General features: G+C 36.7%; 2 protein-coding genes across 6 annotated transcripts in view; both read right to left on the bottom strand.

The window, feature by feature from the left end:
• LOC149501587 (uncharacterized) lies at positions 1-2328 on the bottom strand. The gene is made up of 2 exons (XM_089732643.1): positions 2064-2328; positions 1-354 (listed from the first exon to the last, which is right to left on the bottom strand). Exons 1-2 carry the CDS (start codon positions 2125-2127, stop codon positions 191-193), a joined length of 228 nt encoding a protein of 75 aa, XP_089588769.1. The 5' UTR covers positions 2128-2328; the 3' UTR covers positions 1-190.
• Positions 2329-10691: 8363 nt separating this feature from the next.
• LOC114239787 (adhesion molecule nephrin) overlaps positions 10692-18869 on the bottom strand; it is a 241423-nt gene continuing 233245 nt past the window's right edge. For 4 of the 5 annotated variants that reach the window (XM_089732570.1, XM_028170173.2, XM_089732571.1 and 1 more), the window contains exons 16-17: positions 15151-15296; positions 10692-13318 (exon numbers count right to left, since the gene is read on the bottom strand). In XM_089732570.1, the coding sequence (XP_089588696.1) occupies positions 13214-13318; positions 15151-15296 (251 nt within the window). In that variant the 3' untranslated portion in view covers positions 10692-13213. The remainder of the gene's footprint in view (positions 13319-15150; positions 15297-18869) is intronic. The other variant, XM_089732573.1, reaches the window with a different exon arrangement.

The following is an 18869-nucleotide window of genomic DNA, read 5'->3' as shown; positions in this document are numbered from 1 at the left end:
GTTTGGCCTGACACTCGGGGCAATAACGGGGAAATGGAATCGGGGAAATAATCGGGGAAATAGGACAACACTATTTCTTTCCTTGGGTGACTAAAGTAAGTTCTCAGGAACTCAATACAAGTACTTTAATATTCATGTGTCCAGGACGTCTAGTGAGGAGTTCAGTTTTACTAGAACGGGCTATTAAAAACTAATATGTAAATTGTAATAAGCCAATGCTATAGGTGGCGCAGAGCCCCGCGAACCCAAAAAACATAGTCAAGTCCATCGGAAAGTTTTTCCAAAGAGTGTACCTTATAGAGTGCACTTCAACATAGTCTAGTGCATCATATATTGCAGTTCTGTAGTTATCATCTGGAAATAGAAACAGTATTAAAAATGATGGGAGTCCTCAACAGAGTGAAGCGGTACTTCACGCTTGGAGAAAGACAATTTTTTTTTAACAATCACGCCTCGTTAACTTGTCCCGTACTAAGTTCGTAAAGAACTTGTGTTACAGGTACCAGATAACGGAAATAAATGTAAGATTTTTATTATACACATACACATATTTAATATACATCCATAACCCTGGAAAATACATCTTATATTTATTATACGAATATCTTCCCTTCGGGCTCCCAAATACCAGTTACTTCCGTTTGACTCCATACAGAAAAGAGCCGTTCGGATTGTCGATAATCCCATTTTTACGGATCGTTTGGAACCTCTGGGTCTGCGGATGGACTTCGGTTCCCGCTGTATTCTGTACCGTATGTTCCATGGGGAGTACTCTGAGGATTTTTTTGAGATGATTCCATCATCTCGTTTTTACCATCGCACCTCCCGCCACCGAAGCAGAGTTCACCAATACTACCTGGAGCCACTGCGTTCATCCACAGTACGTTTCCAGAAATCTTTTTTACTACGTACCATCCGGCCTTGGAATGAGATTCCCTCCACGGTGTTTCCCGAGCGCTATGACTTGTCCTTCTTCAAACGAGTCTTCTAGAGAGTACTTAACGGTAGGCAGCGGCTTGGCTGTGCCCCTGGCATTGCTGAAGTCCATAGGCGACGGTAACCACTCACCACCAGGTGGGCGGTATGCTCGTGTGCCTGCAGGGGCAAAGAAAAAATATCAAATTCTTCATTGAATGATAAACCGTTTTTTTTTTATTTTATTTACTAGTTAATCTCTATAATATGTTTCACTGTGGCTAATGGTCAGTATAAGTGAAATACGTCGTTATACGATTGTTTAAGTCTAAGACGTTAATGATAATCATCTCAGAATAATTTATAAAGTGTCATTATCAACTAAACTGAATTTCGCAAAAAGCTCAAGTGGCTCCCAGTCCGTTTCCGCAGAAATACTAGAATATTGTGCTTCCTGTTTAATATCCTACATAATCCTAACTACCCACAATATTTACGTGATCGCTTTACCTATGCCCGTCCCTCCCTTACTCCTTGTAGAACACACATTAAAACTCTCCTCAATTGCCCTGTTCATAAAACACATGCTTACGCAAAATCGTTTTCTGTACAAGCAGTTATACTTTGGAATTTCCTCCCTCCAAGCATATGAGCGTGCAAAACCATAGCAGCGTTCAAGAAAACTGTTAAATAACACTATTTATCCTTACCATATTAAATAAAAGTATATATATTTGTATAATGTATTATAATATTAAGTAAGTATATGTATGTATATATATATTGTTTTGTATCTTGTAATATGTATAAATTATTATATGTAACGTTTACTGTATGCACTAGGTTTGTGTCCCTAATTCTTCTTTCCTTTTGCGGGCCTACTGGAAGAGATTTCAACATGAAATAAGTAGTTTTCTTGTACTCTGTATCCTTCTTGTCTTGTTTTTTTCTAACAGCTGTGTGTACAAAATATATTAAATAAAATAAACAAAGCTTACAATACTTAATAGCGATGCATCAGCTGATTAATATTACATTCTTTGAATGACATTTATGTAACCATACCAAAATTATGGCTCAAAGACATTAAGCACTCACTACTTACGGGTTCTTGGCTTGAAGATATTTCATTTAACGTTCAAAATTACCTGTATAGTCAACGAGTTGGTCGGCCAGTGCATATTTAATTTCATCCAATTCAATGACGTTCATCTCAACTAGCACAGGCGGAGCACATATCACGGAGCCGGCTAATACAATACCAAAAACCCACGATGAAATATGATAAGTATTCTGAAAAGTTTAGATACGTAATAGTGAATAAGCTAAAGTCATCGTGGCCTAAAGGAAAAGGCCCCGGTGCATTCGTATCGACCGATGCGATAATGCCGGTATTCGAATCCCGCATGCAGGTTTTTTTTTTCTTTCTAGCTATGCTGATAGCCTTCAGAGACTTTGTCAGCTTAACCCTTACATATAAGTGAATCCCGGGGCTCAAACCAGGAGGCGTTGCTAACACTGGCCTTAGGAAGAGCAGTGCTTCGCAGAATCTATCACAGGATCGGAAACGCGTCCCACTGAGAAGATCCGGCGAGAAACTCAGTGGGCTGTGTCTATGGGTTAGTTTACTTGCCGTACCCTTCGTCGCGAGCGACTGGCTAGACGAGAACGGTGACTGGTGCTTGAGGCCCCGCAGGCAGGTACCAATATTTCTAATGATATACGTACTTAATACATTTTGCCGAAGTGCTTCCGCGATGAAGGATAAAAATATGTAATAAAAACCAAACCCACAAAAATTACAAATTTTACGTAATTACTGGTGTTAAGGGCGCGCACGGTTGGTGCTACTGCCCTGCGTAGTTCTACCGTGAAACAGTAATGCGTTTCGGCTTAAAGAGAGGGGCAACTGTTGTACCTATAACTTCTAAGTTTATTTTAGCTTAGAACTCATGTCTCCAGGTAGGTGGTGGCATTTTGAAAACTTTAGATGAAATTGATTTCATCATTGAAAATGAACGGCATTATATGCGTCTGTAGGAAAATGACTGTGATAAATAGCTTAAAGGTGGTGGAAACATTGTAAAGATCAGAAGGAATCGCTGACCTGATATTAATTACTCTTGGTGCGATGCTACGATGATCCTTTGTGGCCCTATACTCAATAAAAGTCTACAAATCTCGCAAATTTTGAGGTCTATATTATAATAGAGAGAGAGCTGACGAATCGTGAGATCTCTAATAGATAGCTAGAACCACAAAACGGATTTTGTGTTGCTACTCTTGAGTTGTTAGGTCTCCTTCGGAGGCGCTCGGGTAGCTGTTAGCAAATCCCACCCCTCATGGCTGAGCCTTTGCTCGCCCACCTGTCCTGGTGAAACTGGAAAGGCCTCCGGGCCACCAGTAATCCTTCAATCATAAAAAAAAAAAGGATTTTGTGTTCCAAAAAAACCAACCAGCCAAGGCAACAAATACACTGAAAAATATTATTGCAAAAGATTAAAGATAAATTGCCAAGAAATCGTTGATGGCTCTTCGATTTTAGAAAATAGATTATTTGCAGAATATGAACTTTACAATTTACTTGCCTTTCATCCATAGATAGACGAACCAACGACCATACCGAATAAAATGGTAACCTAGACGCCACAATGTGAATGCTACCGACAGCTACTTTGCCGATACTAATTATATTATTATAGTTGAAATAAAGTATGAAACCAAATAGTACAACTAAAATCAAAGAAATAAAATATCTTTAGAAAATAGAAGGGGACTCGCGAAAAAATATTGGTACTCACCAAATGTCCAGCGTTACTAATGCAAAAGTAAATAAGAGTCATTATCTTTCCGAACATACAGGCGAAATTGAAGGCTACCTAAAATATGAAGGGTAACATTTTATTTCATTTTTATTTATTGAGCATCGAATAAACAAACTCAAAATGCACTCACTAAATTCCGTGTTGCTGGCTTTGTTATTCTGATGCTTGCAATTATTTTTTTGTAAGCATTCAAAAAGTTTTCTATTGATTTAGCCTTTTCATCTTCAGCCAAGTCGGACTCCAGCGCATTAATTAATAACTTTCTAAGAGACCTCATCCTGATCCAAGCCACATCGAAGATTATAATCGTAGTGAATCTACTCAGAAGCACGGCTAAAAACGTCATAGAAGCCAAAATAGCACTAACTGTAAAACACGATGCTCTCTCGCCACATATCAGTGCTATTGAAATCAGGTATGCAACAATTACCAAAAGCGCGCTAAAATGTGTAGCCACACATTTTGTTGCTATGAACTCATTAGGATCTGATGTTAACTTGTTCATTTCAATGCAGAAAGACATGAAATTTGATTCACCCGTATAGAGTGAGAATAAAATATGAATTGACACTTCAGCTAATCTTATAAAGGCGTGAAAGAAGTTAGTTAAAGATACACTACTTGTGAAGATGTATGAATTGTAGTATAAATTTAGACAGCAGATGATAAAGCAGTATAATCTAGCAATGCATTTGATTTTGAAAGAAGAACTACAGTTGTAATATAATCCACAAAACATTCTGAGATACATAATATATCGAATGGTAGAAAAAAAATGTATACACTTTGAAACCTGTCTCGAAACAAAATTTGTGTAGCACATTTTACCATCAGAATATATCGTGTGGCCTATGTCGTTGTCAAGTAATTCGTATGAAAGCTTTTTGTTCGTCGATATAACTGTACAGAGCTTATCAATAAAGGTTTGTCCTATATCAGAAACAATTACTATGTTATTTTGTTGAGTACCTACTGTTTTTTAATTTTTGTTAAGTATTGTATGGACAAAAGAAGAAACACTTGTGTATATCTTGTTGTATTGATCTCAATCATAATTATTTTATTTTATAGCCTACGTCATATCCTAATACGAGTACATTAGCAATTACGCTGTGACGTTCCATTGGAATAAGTTAGTCAGTAGTAAGAAGCCCAGTAGTTTTTGTCCTACAAAACTTTAACACAGAAAGCAGCAAATGGTTTTAAGGGTGGAACAGCCTTTTTGAATTAAGTCGTGGCCTAAAGAATAAGACGTCCGGTGTATTCGTACCTTGCGATGCTGTTGAAATATCGCAGGCGGGTACAAGAAAAAAATAATTAAAGAATGAAGTCGTCGTGGCCTAAGACGGTGTATTCGTATCAAGCGATGCAACGGTGTTCAAATCCCGCAGGCGAGTACCAATTTTTCTAATGAAATACGTACTTAACAAAATATTGGCTTCCACGGTGAAGGAATAGCATCGTGTGATAAATATCAAACCCGCAAAAATTTTAATTTGCGTAATTACTGTTGATAAGACCTCTTGTGAGTCCGCACGGGTAGGTACCACCACCTTGCCTATTTCTGCCGTGAAGCAATAGTGCGTTTCGGTTTGAAGGGTGGGGCAGCCGTTGTAACTATACTGAGACCTTAGAACTTATATCTCAAAGTGCGGCATTTACGGAGGTGCATTTACGTTGTAGATGTCTATGGGCTCTAGTAACCACTTAACACCAGGTGGGCTGTGAGATCGTCCAATCACTTAAGCAATAAAAAAAATTTAAAAAGCATACGGGGGTGTCCAATAAAAAGTGATCATGAGTGTGACGCAATAATCTACTATTAAATGTTGTTTTATTTTTTGACGTAGTAGGACGACCTTTCACAAATATCCCTATCCTATCCAATAGGTTAAACACTTTGTAAAACTTTTTACAAAGCTAATGTTCCCTTTTTAGAGATAAGAGAAAAGAGAATCGATTGCTTTTTCTGCCGTTATTATCTATTTTATTTCCAAGAAGGACTTATCGCATTATTACAATTTATTTAACACCCCTTAGATGTCAAAATTGCAACTGCAATTGCCTTTGCGGCAGGATAATCAGAACAATATATTTTTATCTATTTGTGAAATGTTGTGTGTATATTGAATATTTAAAATTAACGTTCAAACAGTGCCAAATGTATACTCGTATACGCTGCTAGTCTAACGATTACTAATTTGGCACTTTGTTTTAGAAGTCATTTCATACATGCAACCAGTTATGTGTCAATAAATACATAATTATTATTAAGTACCCAAATTAAACAGTCAACAATATTCTTCTGTTTTCATACTTCTAAATAGTGGAGAGAATTGAGCATATTTTTTTGGTTTTGTAGACATTTAGACATTTTAAGTACTAAAAGACATTTTATGTACTAATTTTAAGTTACATTATAAACTGATAAAATATTTGCATTTTATGTACTCAGCACCAGGTTTGTCGACAACTATACTATCCCCACTCACCGTAATGCTGGTTGAAGCAATAGCGTAAATTACGATTTACGGTGCTCTATCTACGAAATTGTCTTTAATCTTTAACTTTTTAGTCTTTTTTTTTTAAATATTTTTTATGCCTACTAATCAAAATATGCAACCATAGTATCGATGCGTCTCTGCCAGCGCACTGGTAATTTTCAATGGCCTTCTTGATGAATTCAGATGTGCTAAGAAACTCCTCAAAAGCGTTTTGTTTTGCCTTTCGCATATTGATTTTTTTCCCGCCAAGAAATTGTTTAACCTATGGAAAAAGTGAAAGGAGTGGAAGACTCAAAACTTCCCACCCTAGCTTTTGTAGGTGAAGCTAGCTCCCGGCCCGTCGACCGCGGGAACCGGTTGTCGTGTAGCCGTCAACCGCCGGTCCGGCATCTGGGGGATTGCGGGATGGAGGTAATATGCTCTGCGTCGACCCTATCCTGCCGTCTCAATAACCCCTGGTCCGGGGTTGGACAGCCAGCTGTGAGCGGCAGGAGTTTTTAGTGAGGTTCTACTCCCACATTCGCCTCCCCCCAGATCCGGTAATTTTCTCCAGAGGAAAAAAGAAAGTCCGTTTGTTGGGCCGTATGTGATCAAAGGTTGTCGCGTAGGAGGAGAGGGGACGAGCGATTAGCCAAGGCTTGCCGAAGATTTGCGAGTTTGCACATCACTGTGTCCAGTACCTCATAGTACATATCTACAGCAATCCTAGTGCTACTTGGTAAGAGCTATGATGAATTATACCATTACTAGATAACCAAACAATGATCATAACTTTTGAGGCGTCGGTTTTCGTTTGAAGCATTGCAGCTCAAAATTCCTTCATTTCTTTAGCAATTCAAGGCATGCCTGCATGCATTCGTCGCGCTAGCGATCGTTCGGTGCATTTAGCGGTACCCACTTATGAAATTTTTTACCTAGCCAATTCGATGCAAATGTACCAATTTTTTTTTTTTTTATTTGTATAAATAAATAATTAATAAATATTTACTAACAATCACGCCACGTTACATAGTCCCGTGATAAGTTCGTAAAGAACTTGTGTTACAGGTACCAGATAACGGAAATAAATGTAAGATTTTTATTATACACATACATACATTTAATATACATCCATAACCTTGGAAATGACATTTTATATTTATTATACAAATATCTTCACTTGGCGGGATTCGAACCCGCGACCCTCTTCTGTAGTGACCATGTCATTTACCACTACACCAGACGGCCGTTGACGGCCGGGTGTCTATAAATTGGATTCCCAATGTAAAACAATGTTCCATTTTCATTACATGATGATCATTAATCATCAGTTCGGATCAGTTCAATTAGTTCAGATTAAAATCGCACTACGTTGCACAATGATATGACTCCTACGATTGCTACTTATTTTGTGTTTAATTGCGTATTTTTAGTATTTATTTGTATTTAATCGTATGCAAGTCTATCTTATATTGTATTTATTTTTCACATGTGTAGGTATATAAGTATATATTTTTATGTAAGTTTATTAAGATATAGCACCGTCCATGCTAGTTTGCTTATTCCTCTCCCTGTGAGGTTGCCTGGAATTCGCTTTCAGCGATAAGGCCGCCAATTTATGTCACCATCTATTATTTGTGTTATATGCTTTCTCTGTACATGTGGTTTCAAATAAAGAATTATATTATTATTATTATCATTAAAAGCAAGTAAGTGTTAGTACGATATTTATAAAAATTACCACTCCCGACTAGGCGCGTCAACACCTCCGCCTCCGCCATTCGCCCAATCATCATGTACGACCAACCCATACCGTGGGCCCCGAAGGTCAAATACTTAGGCGTCACCCTCGACAGAGGGATGACATTCCGCCCCCACATAAAGACGGTACGCGACCGTGGCGCCTTCATACTAGGACGTCTCTACCCGATGATATGTAGGCGAAGTAAATTGTCCCTTAGAAATAAGGTGACACTCTACAAAACTTGCATACGCCCCGTCATGACCTATGCAAGCGTAGTGTTCACTCACGCGGCCCGCACTAACTTAAAATCATTCCAAGTTATTCAATCTCGTTTTTCCAGGATAGCCGTCGGAGCTCCGTGGTTCGTCAGGAACGTCGACCTCCAGGACGACCTGGACTTAGAGTCCATCAATAAGTATCTTCAGTCGGCGTTGATGCGCCACTTCGATAAAGCGGCACGACACGAGAACCCTCTTATCGTGGTCGCCGGTAACTACATTCCCGATCCTGCGGACAGAATGGAAAGCAGTCGACGTCGCCCCAAACACGTCATTTCGGATCCTCCCGATCCACTAACGGTGCTTTTAGATACCTCAAGCACCGATCATCGTTCTCGTCGAACCTGTCGCTTGCGACGAAGGGCTCGACGATTAAATTAACCCTCAGACATGGCCCATTGAGTTTCTCGCTAGATCTTCTCAGTGGGTCACGTTTCCGATCCGGTGGTAGATTCTGTGCAGCACGGCTCTTGCTAGGGTTCGTGTTAGCAACGTCATCAGAATTGAGCTCCGTGAGCTCACCTACTAGTTACGGCGACGCTGATATAGCCTCTCAAGGCTATCTGCTTAGGTAGGAAAAAAATAAAAATTATAGCATCTTTCCCAGGATCTGACCCACCGTAAATTCTTATGTACACATGATCCAGATATGATAAGAAACTTATTAAGTCACGTATGCTTTAATATTGATATCAATTATAAAATAAAAATCTTATATTTCTTTGTCAATAACAAAGAACCTACAAATCTCTAACCCCTTGTCAGGCGAGACAAGTCGTATAAACCATTTGTTACACTTTCAATGCTCTGTGAACGCTGCTATATATCTCTTCACTATTCACTAGCCAGTCGTCTATCAATTCAAAGCGTTCGAATCCTATTAATCAACCGGTAACTTGATGTTTCTTTGGGGAAATGAACACGTTCTATTTGCGTATTCTTATAGAAAACTAAATTCTAAATATCCGACTAATATTTAAAGTCCAAAGGCCGCTAATTTTAATTAGATTATACTGTTTTAAAAGAATGGTGAAGGAACACTACTTATCGGCTTAGTGCTGTTTGTTTGCAAAATTATCGTTTATCATTTCCATACTGTTGATTTATTATGTGTATGTAAGTATATTAGTATGTATTGTATGTAAGTATGTATATTGGTATATAAATCAGTTAATTATATTATATATTTCATATTGTATGTATGCTTATTGTATGTATATATTTTTTATAATAATGTATTGTCTATAGTACAACGCAACATACCTGCTATATTTTTTATATTTTCCGGAATTTCTGTAAATTAAACGGCTGTCTGGAAGTGAACGCTTTTAGCGATAAGACCGCCTATTGTACAAATGTATCTGCTTTTTGACTGTTTTTTTTTATGTAAATTGTGTTTTGGTGTGCAATAAAGTGTATTCTCTCTATATTTGTAACTGTTCAATGTTTATTTTGTCATTTTAATGTTCACGTAAATTGAGTGAATTTTATGTTATTATCAATTACTGGTTGTCTTTCATACGATTATTTTATAATCGATCGAATTTATACATTTTGAAAACGTTAATAAAATAATTGTTTCCAATAATTTATCTGGTCATAGAGGTAATAAAGACTATCTTCAATCGCGAGCTTAATACTTTTGAATTGATTTAAAGAAGAGATTATCAAATCGATAAGTATTTTGTTAATGTCATTCTACTAATTAAAAAAAAAATTGTCCTTGTAGACAGACGAGCATACAGCTCACCTAATGGTGAGTGGTCCACGAGGAGAACAGCAATGCCAGTGGCAGAGCCAAGCCGCTGCCTACCGTTAAGTAGCACCGTCTCCACAAGCCACGTTTGAAGTAGAATTTTTTTAATTTTTTTATTTCTTAGGTGGGTGGACGATGTCACAGCCAGCCTGGTGTTAAGTGGTTACTAAAGCCCTTAGACATCTACAACGTAAATGCCGCCATTCATCTTGAGATATGCGTTGTAAGGTCTCAGTATAGTTACAACTGCTGCCCCACCCTTCAAACCGAAACGCATTACTGCTTCACGGCAGAAATAGGCAAGTCGGTGGTACCTACCCGTGCGGACCCACAAGAGGTCCTACTATACTAATATGACAAACGTCCTATATGACAATAACCAAATCATGCACGGTCATCCGACCCCAATATAGGATTCCTTGTGTTATTTATACCAGAGACTGACATAATATATACTTATAAACATTTTTTAAATAAATACTTTTATAGATAATAAACGCCCAGACAAAGAGCTTACAAAGCTGGTCGTCACATTAATATTTGCCCGACGTGGGAATCGAACCCACGACCCTCGGCGCAATACTCAAGGGCGCTAACTACTGCACCACCGGGTCAGTCAAAGCTTACTCAAACTTACTTTAACATTTCCATGAAGACTACTTTAATTTTGGATGAAAATAAAATAAAACGCAACATTGACATTTTATTAAATCACATGTAATAAAAAATGTTCACCTCGGTTATCGTTTCAAATAAATTACAATTAACGTCGTGCCTTCGTCGAGATTAAATTCATTACAATAATGAGCAAATCGTTTCCGATCTTTTTTCAAACTTCGCTCCCGCGATGCATTCTGAAATTAGTGTTAAAATATTGGCGTCGTATTCTTAGCGATGCAATTCAGATTGCTTAAAATAATTTTATTAATTTGATTTTCATATTTTCTTTTTTAACAACTACCTTTAACGTTTGAATATTTTTGGCGTATTAAATGATTATTGCATTAACAATAAAATGAAAATAATAAACACGAAATGAAACAGTAAAATTTGTTTTAGTAAAATATTCAAAAGTGCTAGTTGATTCTTGTTCATTTGAGATCTAACGACTAATCCTATAAAATATGAAACTTCATTTAACTTTTTACACCATAATGAATGATGTTGTTATTTAATTAGTATTTTCGACCTCATGATTTATAAATTGAATTAATTTTCAGAAAGGAAAAGAATATTTTTTTCACACACAGTTTTAACACTAATTCCAAATAACTTAGAATTTGATAGTGCACTTTATATAGAACGATTATATTCTAAATTTAATTTGAAAATAGTATTATTATTATTTATATTACAATTTTCCACTAATAATCTTTCTATACACGCTGCAGGTATTATTCGTTTTTACATTTAAAAGTGACGATATTGTATACGACATATTTAAAACATAAAATCTCTGTAAAAAGTAAATGAACGTCTTGTAATCTATAAAAAGAACAATAACGAGGATAGAGAGTTATCCGGCTACTCGCTCCTTCGTCACCTAAAATATTTCTCGAGCTTAATTCGACTTCATTGATCTTTTAATCGAGCCGGTACTTATTGTGACACTTCAACTCATTAAATATTTACAATCGCGACACTAGTGTGAACCAACACTATCCATTAAACAACAATAATCTTGAGATTCAATAATATACAGAAGTATAAATACTAAGAATAAAAGTATTGTCAATTTACAAAAGTAATAATTCATGGAAAAACATTTATTACATACTCTTTGGCTTTATTTGACTACAAAATAACGCGGAAATCGAAGAATTATTGAGTCACGGATACATTGTAACTGCTTATTTGTTGATACGATAACGATTTATCGGATCCGATACAATGTTACCGACTCAACGACTAGCTGTTTATTACAAGCGGCTGCGAGGGGTGAGTGGCGTTGTACGCGTATCAAATAAGGCGACAATGTATTCGTTGAAGTGCAGCGACACAGGCCGATAATAACTTTTACGTAATACATACGTACCGATGATGTACTCTTGAACCAATGACACAATCAAGGATGAACATTTTGTAAAAATATCTCGTGAAATTATTAAAATCGTTTTTTGTTTTTGCTCAGTTGGGTGGGCGAGCTCACACTCCACCTAGTGTTAAGTGGTCACTAGAGCCCATAGACATCTACAACGTAAATGCGCCACCCACCTTGAGATATAAGTTCTAAGGTATCAGTTTAGTTACAACGGTTACCCCAATCTTCAAACCGAAACGCATCACTGCTTCGTGGCAGAAATAGGCAGAGTGGTGGTACCTACCCGTGCGGACTCACAAGAGGTCCTACCACCAGTAAGATAGTTAAATGAATGTACATAGAATATATTATTGTATGGGTCTGCAGATCGGAATAGTTGTAATTACACTTTGGAGCTAAGGAAACTGCTCCTTATACTTTATCTAAACCATATCGAATACTCTGCGTCAACCTCGAAATATCGTTATCGCATCGGTCATTGAAAATTGCTCTAAGTCGTATAAATAAAGTTTTTTTCCTAAAAAATTATTTCAAAACGATTTAAACGACAATGTCTCAAATCGATAATTTGAAGTCAAAGCAAGACACAATATTGAATACCATTCCCCCAGAAAGTTCCTTAGGCTTTGAACTATTATGATTCGATCTAGGTATTTTCTTTAATTGTTTTTTATCAATTTATCATGTTCTGTACAAAAAAAAAACTATTATGTATGTTCTCGATATGACAATAATGCTATGAAAGGGTCGACAAAAAAGATATATTGAAAAAATAATTAAAAAAGCATTTTTATAATATATACACATAATTATCTAAAATTATCTACAGCTTAGAGCCTTCATTGTACCTCTTAAAGAGTAATTAATTGTTATATTACGACAAATTATTCTAAATTATTTAATTAACATTTCCCCATCAGTCGTTTATTTGAAGATACAAATCATTTTATCCGTAAAACTAAATTGATTTTTTTTTTCATTAAGTTATAATACACTCTTGACCAGAAAATATAAATACTAATATTATTTAACGATTAATTGTAAACAGAATCGGTTTACTACTAATATCTGTAAAAACAACCTTTAATCATAACTAATCATTATTACACATATTTTAAAATCGAAGATTCCTTAACTTTCCTCGTAATTATATGTACATCAAATTGAAATTTTAAACACAGCTTTCTTGATGCGCCGCGAGTAGAGGCGTTCTCGTTGTCACGACTTCTCTGTGAGATCTCAAAACTCCGTTCGCTCCGTTTCGACTTGATTCACTCTGAAAATAAAGTATATGTGAACATTAAAGTACTTTAAGACTAATTTATTCGAACTAGAGGTCCCGCAGTAGTCGAAATTCGACTATAATTAATTGGAATTGTATGTTTGTACACTATTATGATTGTATTTTATACTTCTATAATCACAAATTTCGCCAAGGCTACACTATAAAAAAATATTAATAAAAACAAAACAATATTTAATCTATTCTCAATTTGACCACAGACGTCAAGAACAAAAATTTGACAATAAATTGTATGCATGCGTGTGTGCGTCAAATACATGGTATGTAGTGTGTGTAATGTTTTCTTATTGATTTAATGTATCTATTATGCATTATTTAAAAAAAAAATTAGCATTGTGCACTTCTTTTCTATACTGTCTATAAGTGTGGAAAATTTCATACTCCTCCGTCCGTGCAATTTTCGTAAAAAGGGATACAAAGTTTTTGCTTCACGTATTCATATATAGATATCGACAAATAACACAACAGTCGTTCGCGGCCACTAAAGCTGTAAAGTATTCAAATCGTCAGAAATAATATAATTATATAATAACGCGCAAACTAACCGTAAAATATTTTAGGAATGAAGTTCCTTATGGGACGATACGGAGGGGTACCACCCTAACCGGGAAAAAACGTCCGTAACGTAAGTTTTTATTAGTAATGCACACAGTGTACGACTTAACTTTGTAATGACGTACAAAAAATAACATATTTTTATTACATATCTTTTATAAATCATTGTAAATAAAATAAAGTTGATACCTTTGTAAAGTATTTAGTTTTTTTTTATCAATAAAAAATCATCATAGAAAATGTATACCCGAATAATTATTTTCTTTATACCTCGAATAGAACTTAAAATTAATATTTTTACAATAAGGAACTTCGTTCTTATCCGGTGTCCCACGACACCACACTTCATTTTTATTTATTAATTTAATTATCTAGAACTCGCTTAAACCGGATAAGAAAAATAACTAAGCCGTCTGAAGTTAAAAATTGAAGTTGGTTAATGTTACTAAGCCAAAGCTTTATCGTTTAGCTGCACTCTATACATTCTCCTTTATTATCTTATGGCTAATGAGTAATTGCGACAAAACAATCGGAGTCAGAATGCTAAAATCCGAATTCGAACCACGGGGGCAATATTAGGGTGACGCAATTTAAGAAGAGTATTCGAGTTAGACATTATAAAAAGACTAGCTATAGGCCTACCCGTCCGCTTCGCTGGGCATTTAAAATTAACATTATTATTTCTCACCCCCACAAAGATTCTTATCATTAACGCCCCCACAACTGGTGTAGGGAGTCCAACACTCATATAAATATTAGCCTATCCATTAAGTACATGTATTTTCTACATGGATACCAAGTTTCAAGTCAATCGGATGCATTGTTCAGTAGTTATAACGGAACATCCGTAAAAACAACTGTAGATTTATATATTAGTACAGATTTACAAATGACTTGTTACGCATAAAAAAGTTTAAAATAAATACAAAGCTCACGACTTAGGAGCTAGCGCGATTTTTAAACGATCAAATGTCTGAAAAATGTGTACAATAAATTTTCATTAATTTAGCTAATATAACTAGAGTTATATTAGCTAAATTAATGAAAGTTAAAAGTATGCCGCAAAAAAATAACCTATTTTAATAAAAATCTAATTCCTAAATTTTTCTGTTTACAACCGAGTCAAGCAAGCGCTTCGTAAACAAGAAATGTAATCGTAATAATAACAGAAATGCAACATAAACAAAACCGAAATTATTTTAGGCGTGAGCAATAATAGCGTTGTATAATACCATTAGAAGAAAGCAAACCTGCGTGTCAGTGTATTGAGCGTGCGACGAAGCCGGCGTGGTCGGTGATAGCGTGCGAGCCAAACTGTGGGCGCTGTTCGAGTTCTTTGGGTCTGATGACGTCACCGCCGAATACATAGGCGGATCGGGCGGACATCCTGCCAGTCCTAGCAAAGTAAACGAGTTTGGTTAGTAATTACTAGCTGCATTTTTTTATCCGCCTAACACGTGATGTTATGATGATACATTCATAGAGAAACCAGTACGCGATTTAAATCAAGCCTAGAGGCATGCTCTTTACAATTTCGTAGATTCTGATACATATCGTGCAAAAATAGGAAATTTGTGAGGTTAATTCGTCCACTTCAAATGCTTATGTTTCAGATAGACAGAGAAACTATCACACAACGCGCTAGGATTTAATTGACTGCTGACCATGAGCGCTAGAAATTGTCAAAAACCTTCTTTGAAGTACCAAGAACAGCGGCGCTATTTACAAGTTAATGAGTTAAACGACCTTCGGACGCATATAACACAAAAAAAGACATAAACCAACAAACAACTAACTTACAAAAATATTTTTCAAGATATATTGGAAAATGAAGAGTAATGGATGCTATTTCAAGTGCATATGATATGGGCCTTTTCAAATAAGGTTTGTGTAAAGTACTTAACGATAGGCGGCGACTTGGCAGTGCTCCTGGTATTGCCAACGTCCATTAGTGACAGTAATCACTCACTATCAGTCGGTCATATGCTCGCCTGTCTACAATAGCCATTAAAAAAGGGTAGATACCTAAAGAGACAGCATAGAGATGACAAAGTTTGAAAACTTAAAAAAAAAACTCGGTTTTGTAGCGATCCGAAATGGATACTTTTTTATCCTATTGATTCTAATCAAGACATCAGGTCAACAAAATAAAATGGTTATAATGTCATTGTCATTTTGATACTTGAGCAAATTTCCAAGCCAATCGAAAGTTTGTAAAGACTCAATAAAACTGTATTACAAAATCGGGTTCATACATTGTACGAACCAAGTTATTCAAGCTCACGGAGTACATAAAGATTAGTTTATTTTAAGCCAACGACGTTATTATAGTTACATATTATAATTACATACACATTTAAAATGATGTAAATGCTAAATCAACACTGGAAAATTTTCCAAATATTTGTTAGGATAATTGTGGTTACAAAGCTAATTTTGTTATTAGCTGTCTCAATATAATATTTAACTCACGCAGTTCTGTACACGGGGTAAGAGTTCATGACATCTGAAATGACTATAATCTAGACTTGTACATCATCATCATCATCATGCTTTCCTATTACCCTCTGCTGGGGTGTAGGGCCCGAATCATTTTTTTCCATTTATATCGGTCTTGGGCAGTCTGTTCTAACTCCTCCCACGTCATGCCCAAGACCCCTAGCTCCTGCTCCACCGAGCAACGCCAAGTTGTTCTGGGGTGGCCTCTCTTCCTTTTACCAGACACTTTCCAGATCAGTGCTCTCTTTGATAGGTGGGTATCGGGCTTTCTCAAAGTGTGACCAATCCAATGCCACTTCCGCGTAAGGATCTCCTTCTCCATTGGTGTCTGCTTAGTGATCCTCCATAGCTCTTTGTTAGTGATCTTCTCAGGCCAAAAGATTTTCAAAATCTGACGCAGGCACTTATTCACAAACACTTAAAGTTTTTTGATCAAGTCCTTGCGAACAAACCAAGTTTCGCTCCCGTACAGCAATACAGACTTTATATTTGAGTTGTACATACTTGTACTTTTTTTCTTACCTATTTGCTGGTAACCTAAGAGGGTATACCGCCTACGCCCGGACGGGTAGGTGAGCTCACGAGTTCAACCTGAGAGCATTTGCTAACAATAGCCCTAGCAAGAGCAGTGCTTTGTAGAATCTATAACCTGGTTACTGGTGGTAGGACCTCTTGTGAGTCCGCGCGGGTGGGTACCACCACCCTGCCTATTTCTGCCGTGAAGCAGTAATGCGTTTCGGTTTGAAGGGTGGGACAGCCGTTGTAACTTACTTGAGACCTTAGAACTTATATCTCAAGGTGGGACAGCCGTTGTAACTTACTTGAGACCTTAGAACTTATATCTCAAGGTGGGTGGCGCATTTACGTTGTGGTTCGACCACCCATCTAAGCAATAAAAAAAAAAAAACCTGATCGGAATCGCGACCCACTGAAAAAATCTGGCGAGAAACTCTGTGGGCAACTTGTATCTAATGCACTGTATGTACTTGGTTTGGTATTTCGTTTTTCCATTCACATTACAGTTTAATTTTAATCTTTTATTACATATCTTTGTGGATTGTTTTTGATGACCTATAGAAACAAATAAAAAATAACCGTTTTGCATCATTCTATACCTTAACAAATATTTTGAATAATCAATGAAACATTACATCAAACGCTATTACTTACAAGATACAGTAACGTGTAATGTTCTGTACGCGTAGCTTTGTAAGCTGTAAAGTTTATTATCGCGCTTCTGGTAAAAGCTTTCTCTTGTGAGCCCTGTTCGTGATCGTTCGCTTACTTGTTCTTTATAAATCTGGTGGTTTTAAAGGAACATTTGTCTTGTTTTAAAATAGGAAAGCTTTAGATGTTTAGATATTGTCATGCGTTGCGGTTGAAAGGGCGGTTGAAAATTGTAACTTATGCCTTAAAGTGGTTGATGTTGTGATTTTTATGGCCTTTAGGAGTCATTTATAACCAGGTGAGCCAAGAGCCCACCTTCTTAGCTAGTTAGATAGTCTAGTGACAGTCTGAGATTGATTAGCTCGTACTCACAAGAGAGAGGGAATGTGATCTTGTCCACCAGTCACTACATGCATTTTATTGCATTTCCATTTTATTGTTCTAGTTGATAGTTTATCCTTCTAATCGGAAAGCAATACATTTTCAAAATCTTAGTGACAGGAAAGTGTCTTCGAAAAATTTTCCATGTTAGTAGTTCCATTTAATTTTCAAACTAATCAAGTCCTATTCACTTAATTGCACGTTTGCCGAATAATGAACCTCGGTAACTCCAAACAGACAAGACTGAATCTAGATTCCCAAGAAAGTCATCTAGTTTCAAGGAAATTTACATAGAAACGCAATTAGCTGCAGTCTGCTGAATGAACGATTGCATTAAAAGGCCGAGTAAGTCTTGCAGCGGCAGTCGCAACTAAACTAATTAGCCAAGCCGTCTGCCTTGTATCGAACCGAGGCAAATCTAATTTATGCATTAATTATTCCGTATTTGTTTGTTCACTAGTTTGTTTGTCTCTTTGTATTTTTCATTGTCTTTGTCGGCAGACGCGCTTACGGCCCGTTGATTGTGGGTTAGATACCATTGCTCATGGACTTCAGGAGTACCAGAGGCACTGCGAAATCACTACCTAAGGCTGAGTACAATTTTTTTTTATTACTTAAATGCGTGGACGAGCTCAAAGCCTACCCGGTGTTAAGTGGTTACTGGAGCCCATCTACAACGTAAATGCGCCACCCACCCATGAACCATAAGTTATAAAGTCTCAAGTATAGTTACAACGGCTACCCTACCCTTTAAACCTAAACGCATTACTGCTTCACGGCAGAAATAGGCGGGGTGTTGGTACCTACCCGTGCGGACTCACAAGAGGTCCTACCACCAGTACTACCCGCAAACCTCGCAACGTAACGAGTAGAAACGTGCTGCTGATGAACCCAATGGTTCTAGGTAGTATGGCAATAGCCA

Source organism: Bombyx mandarina, chromosome 13, assembly GCF_030267445.1.
Source record: "Bombyx mandarina strain Sakado chromosome 13, ASM3026744v2".
Taxonomy (NCBI): domain Eukaryota; kingdom Metazoa; phylum Arthropoda; class Insecta; order Lepidoptera; family Bombycidae; genus Bombyx; species Bombyx mandarina.
Note: the sequence above shows the minus strand (reverse complement) of the source record. Positions and strands in the feature narration are given on the sequence as shown.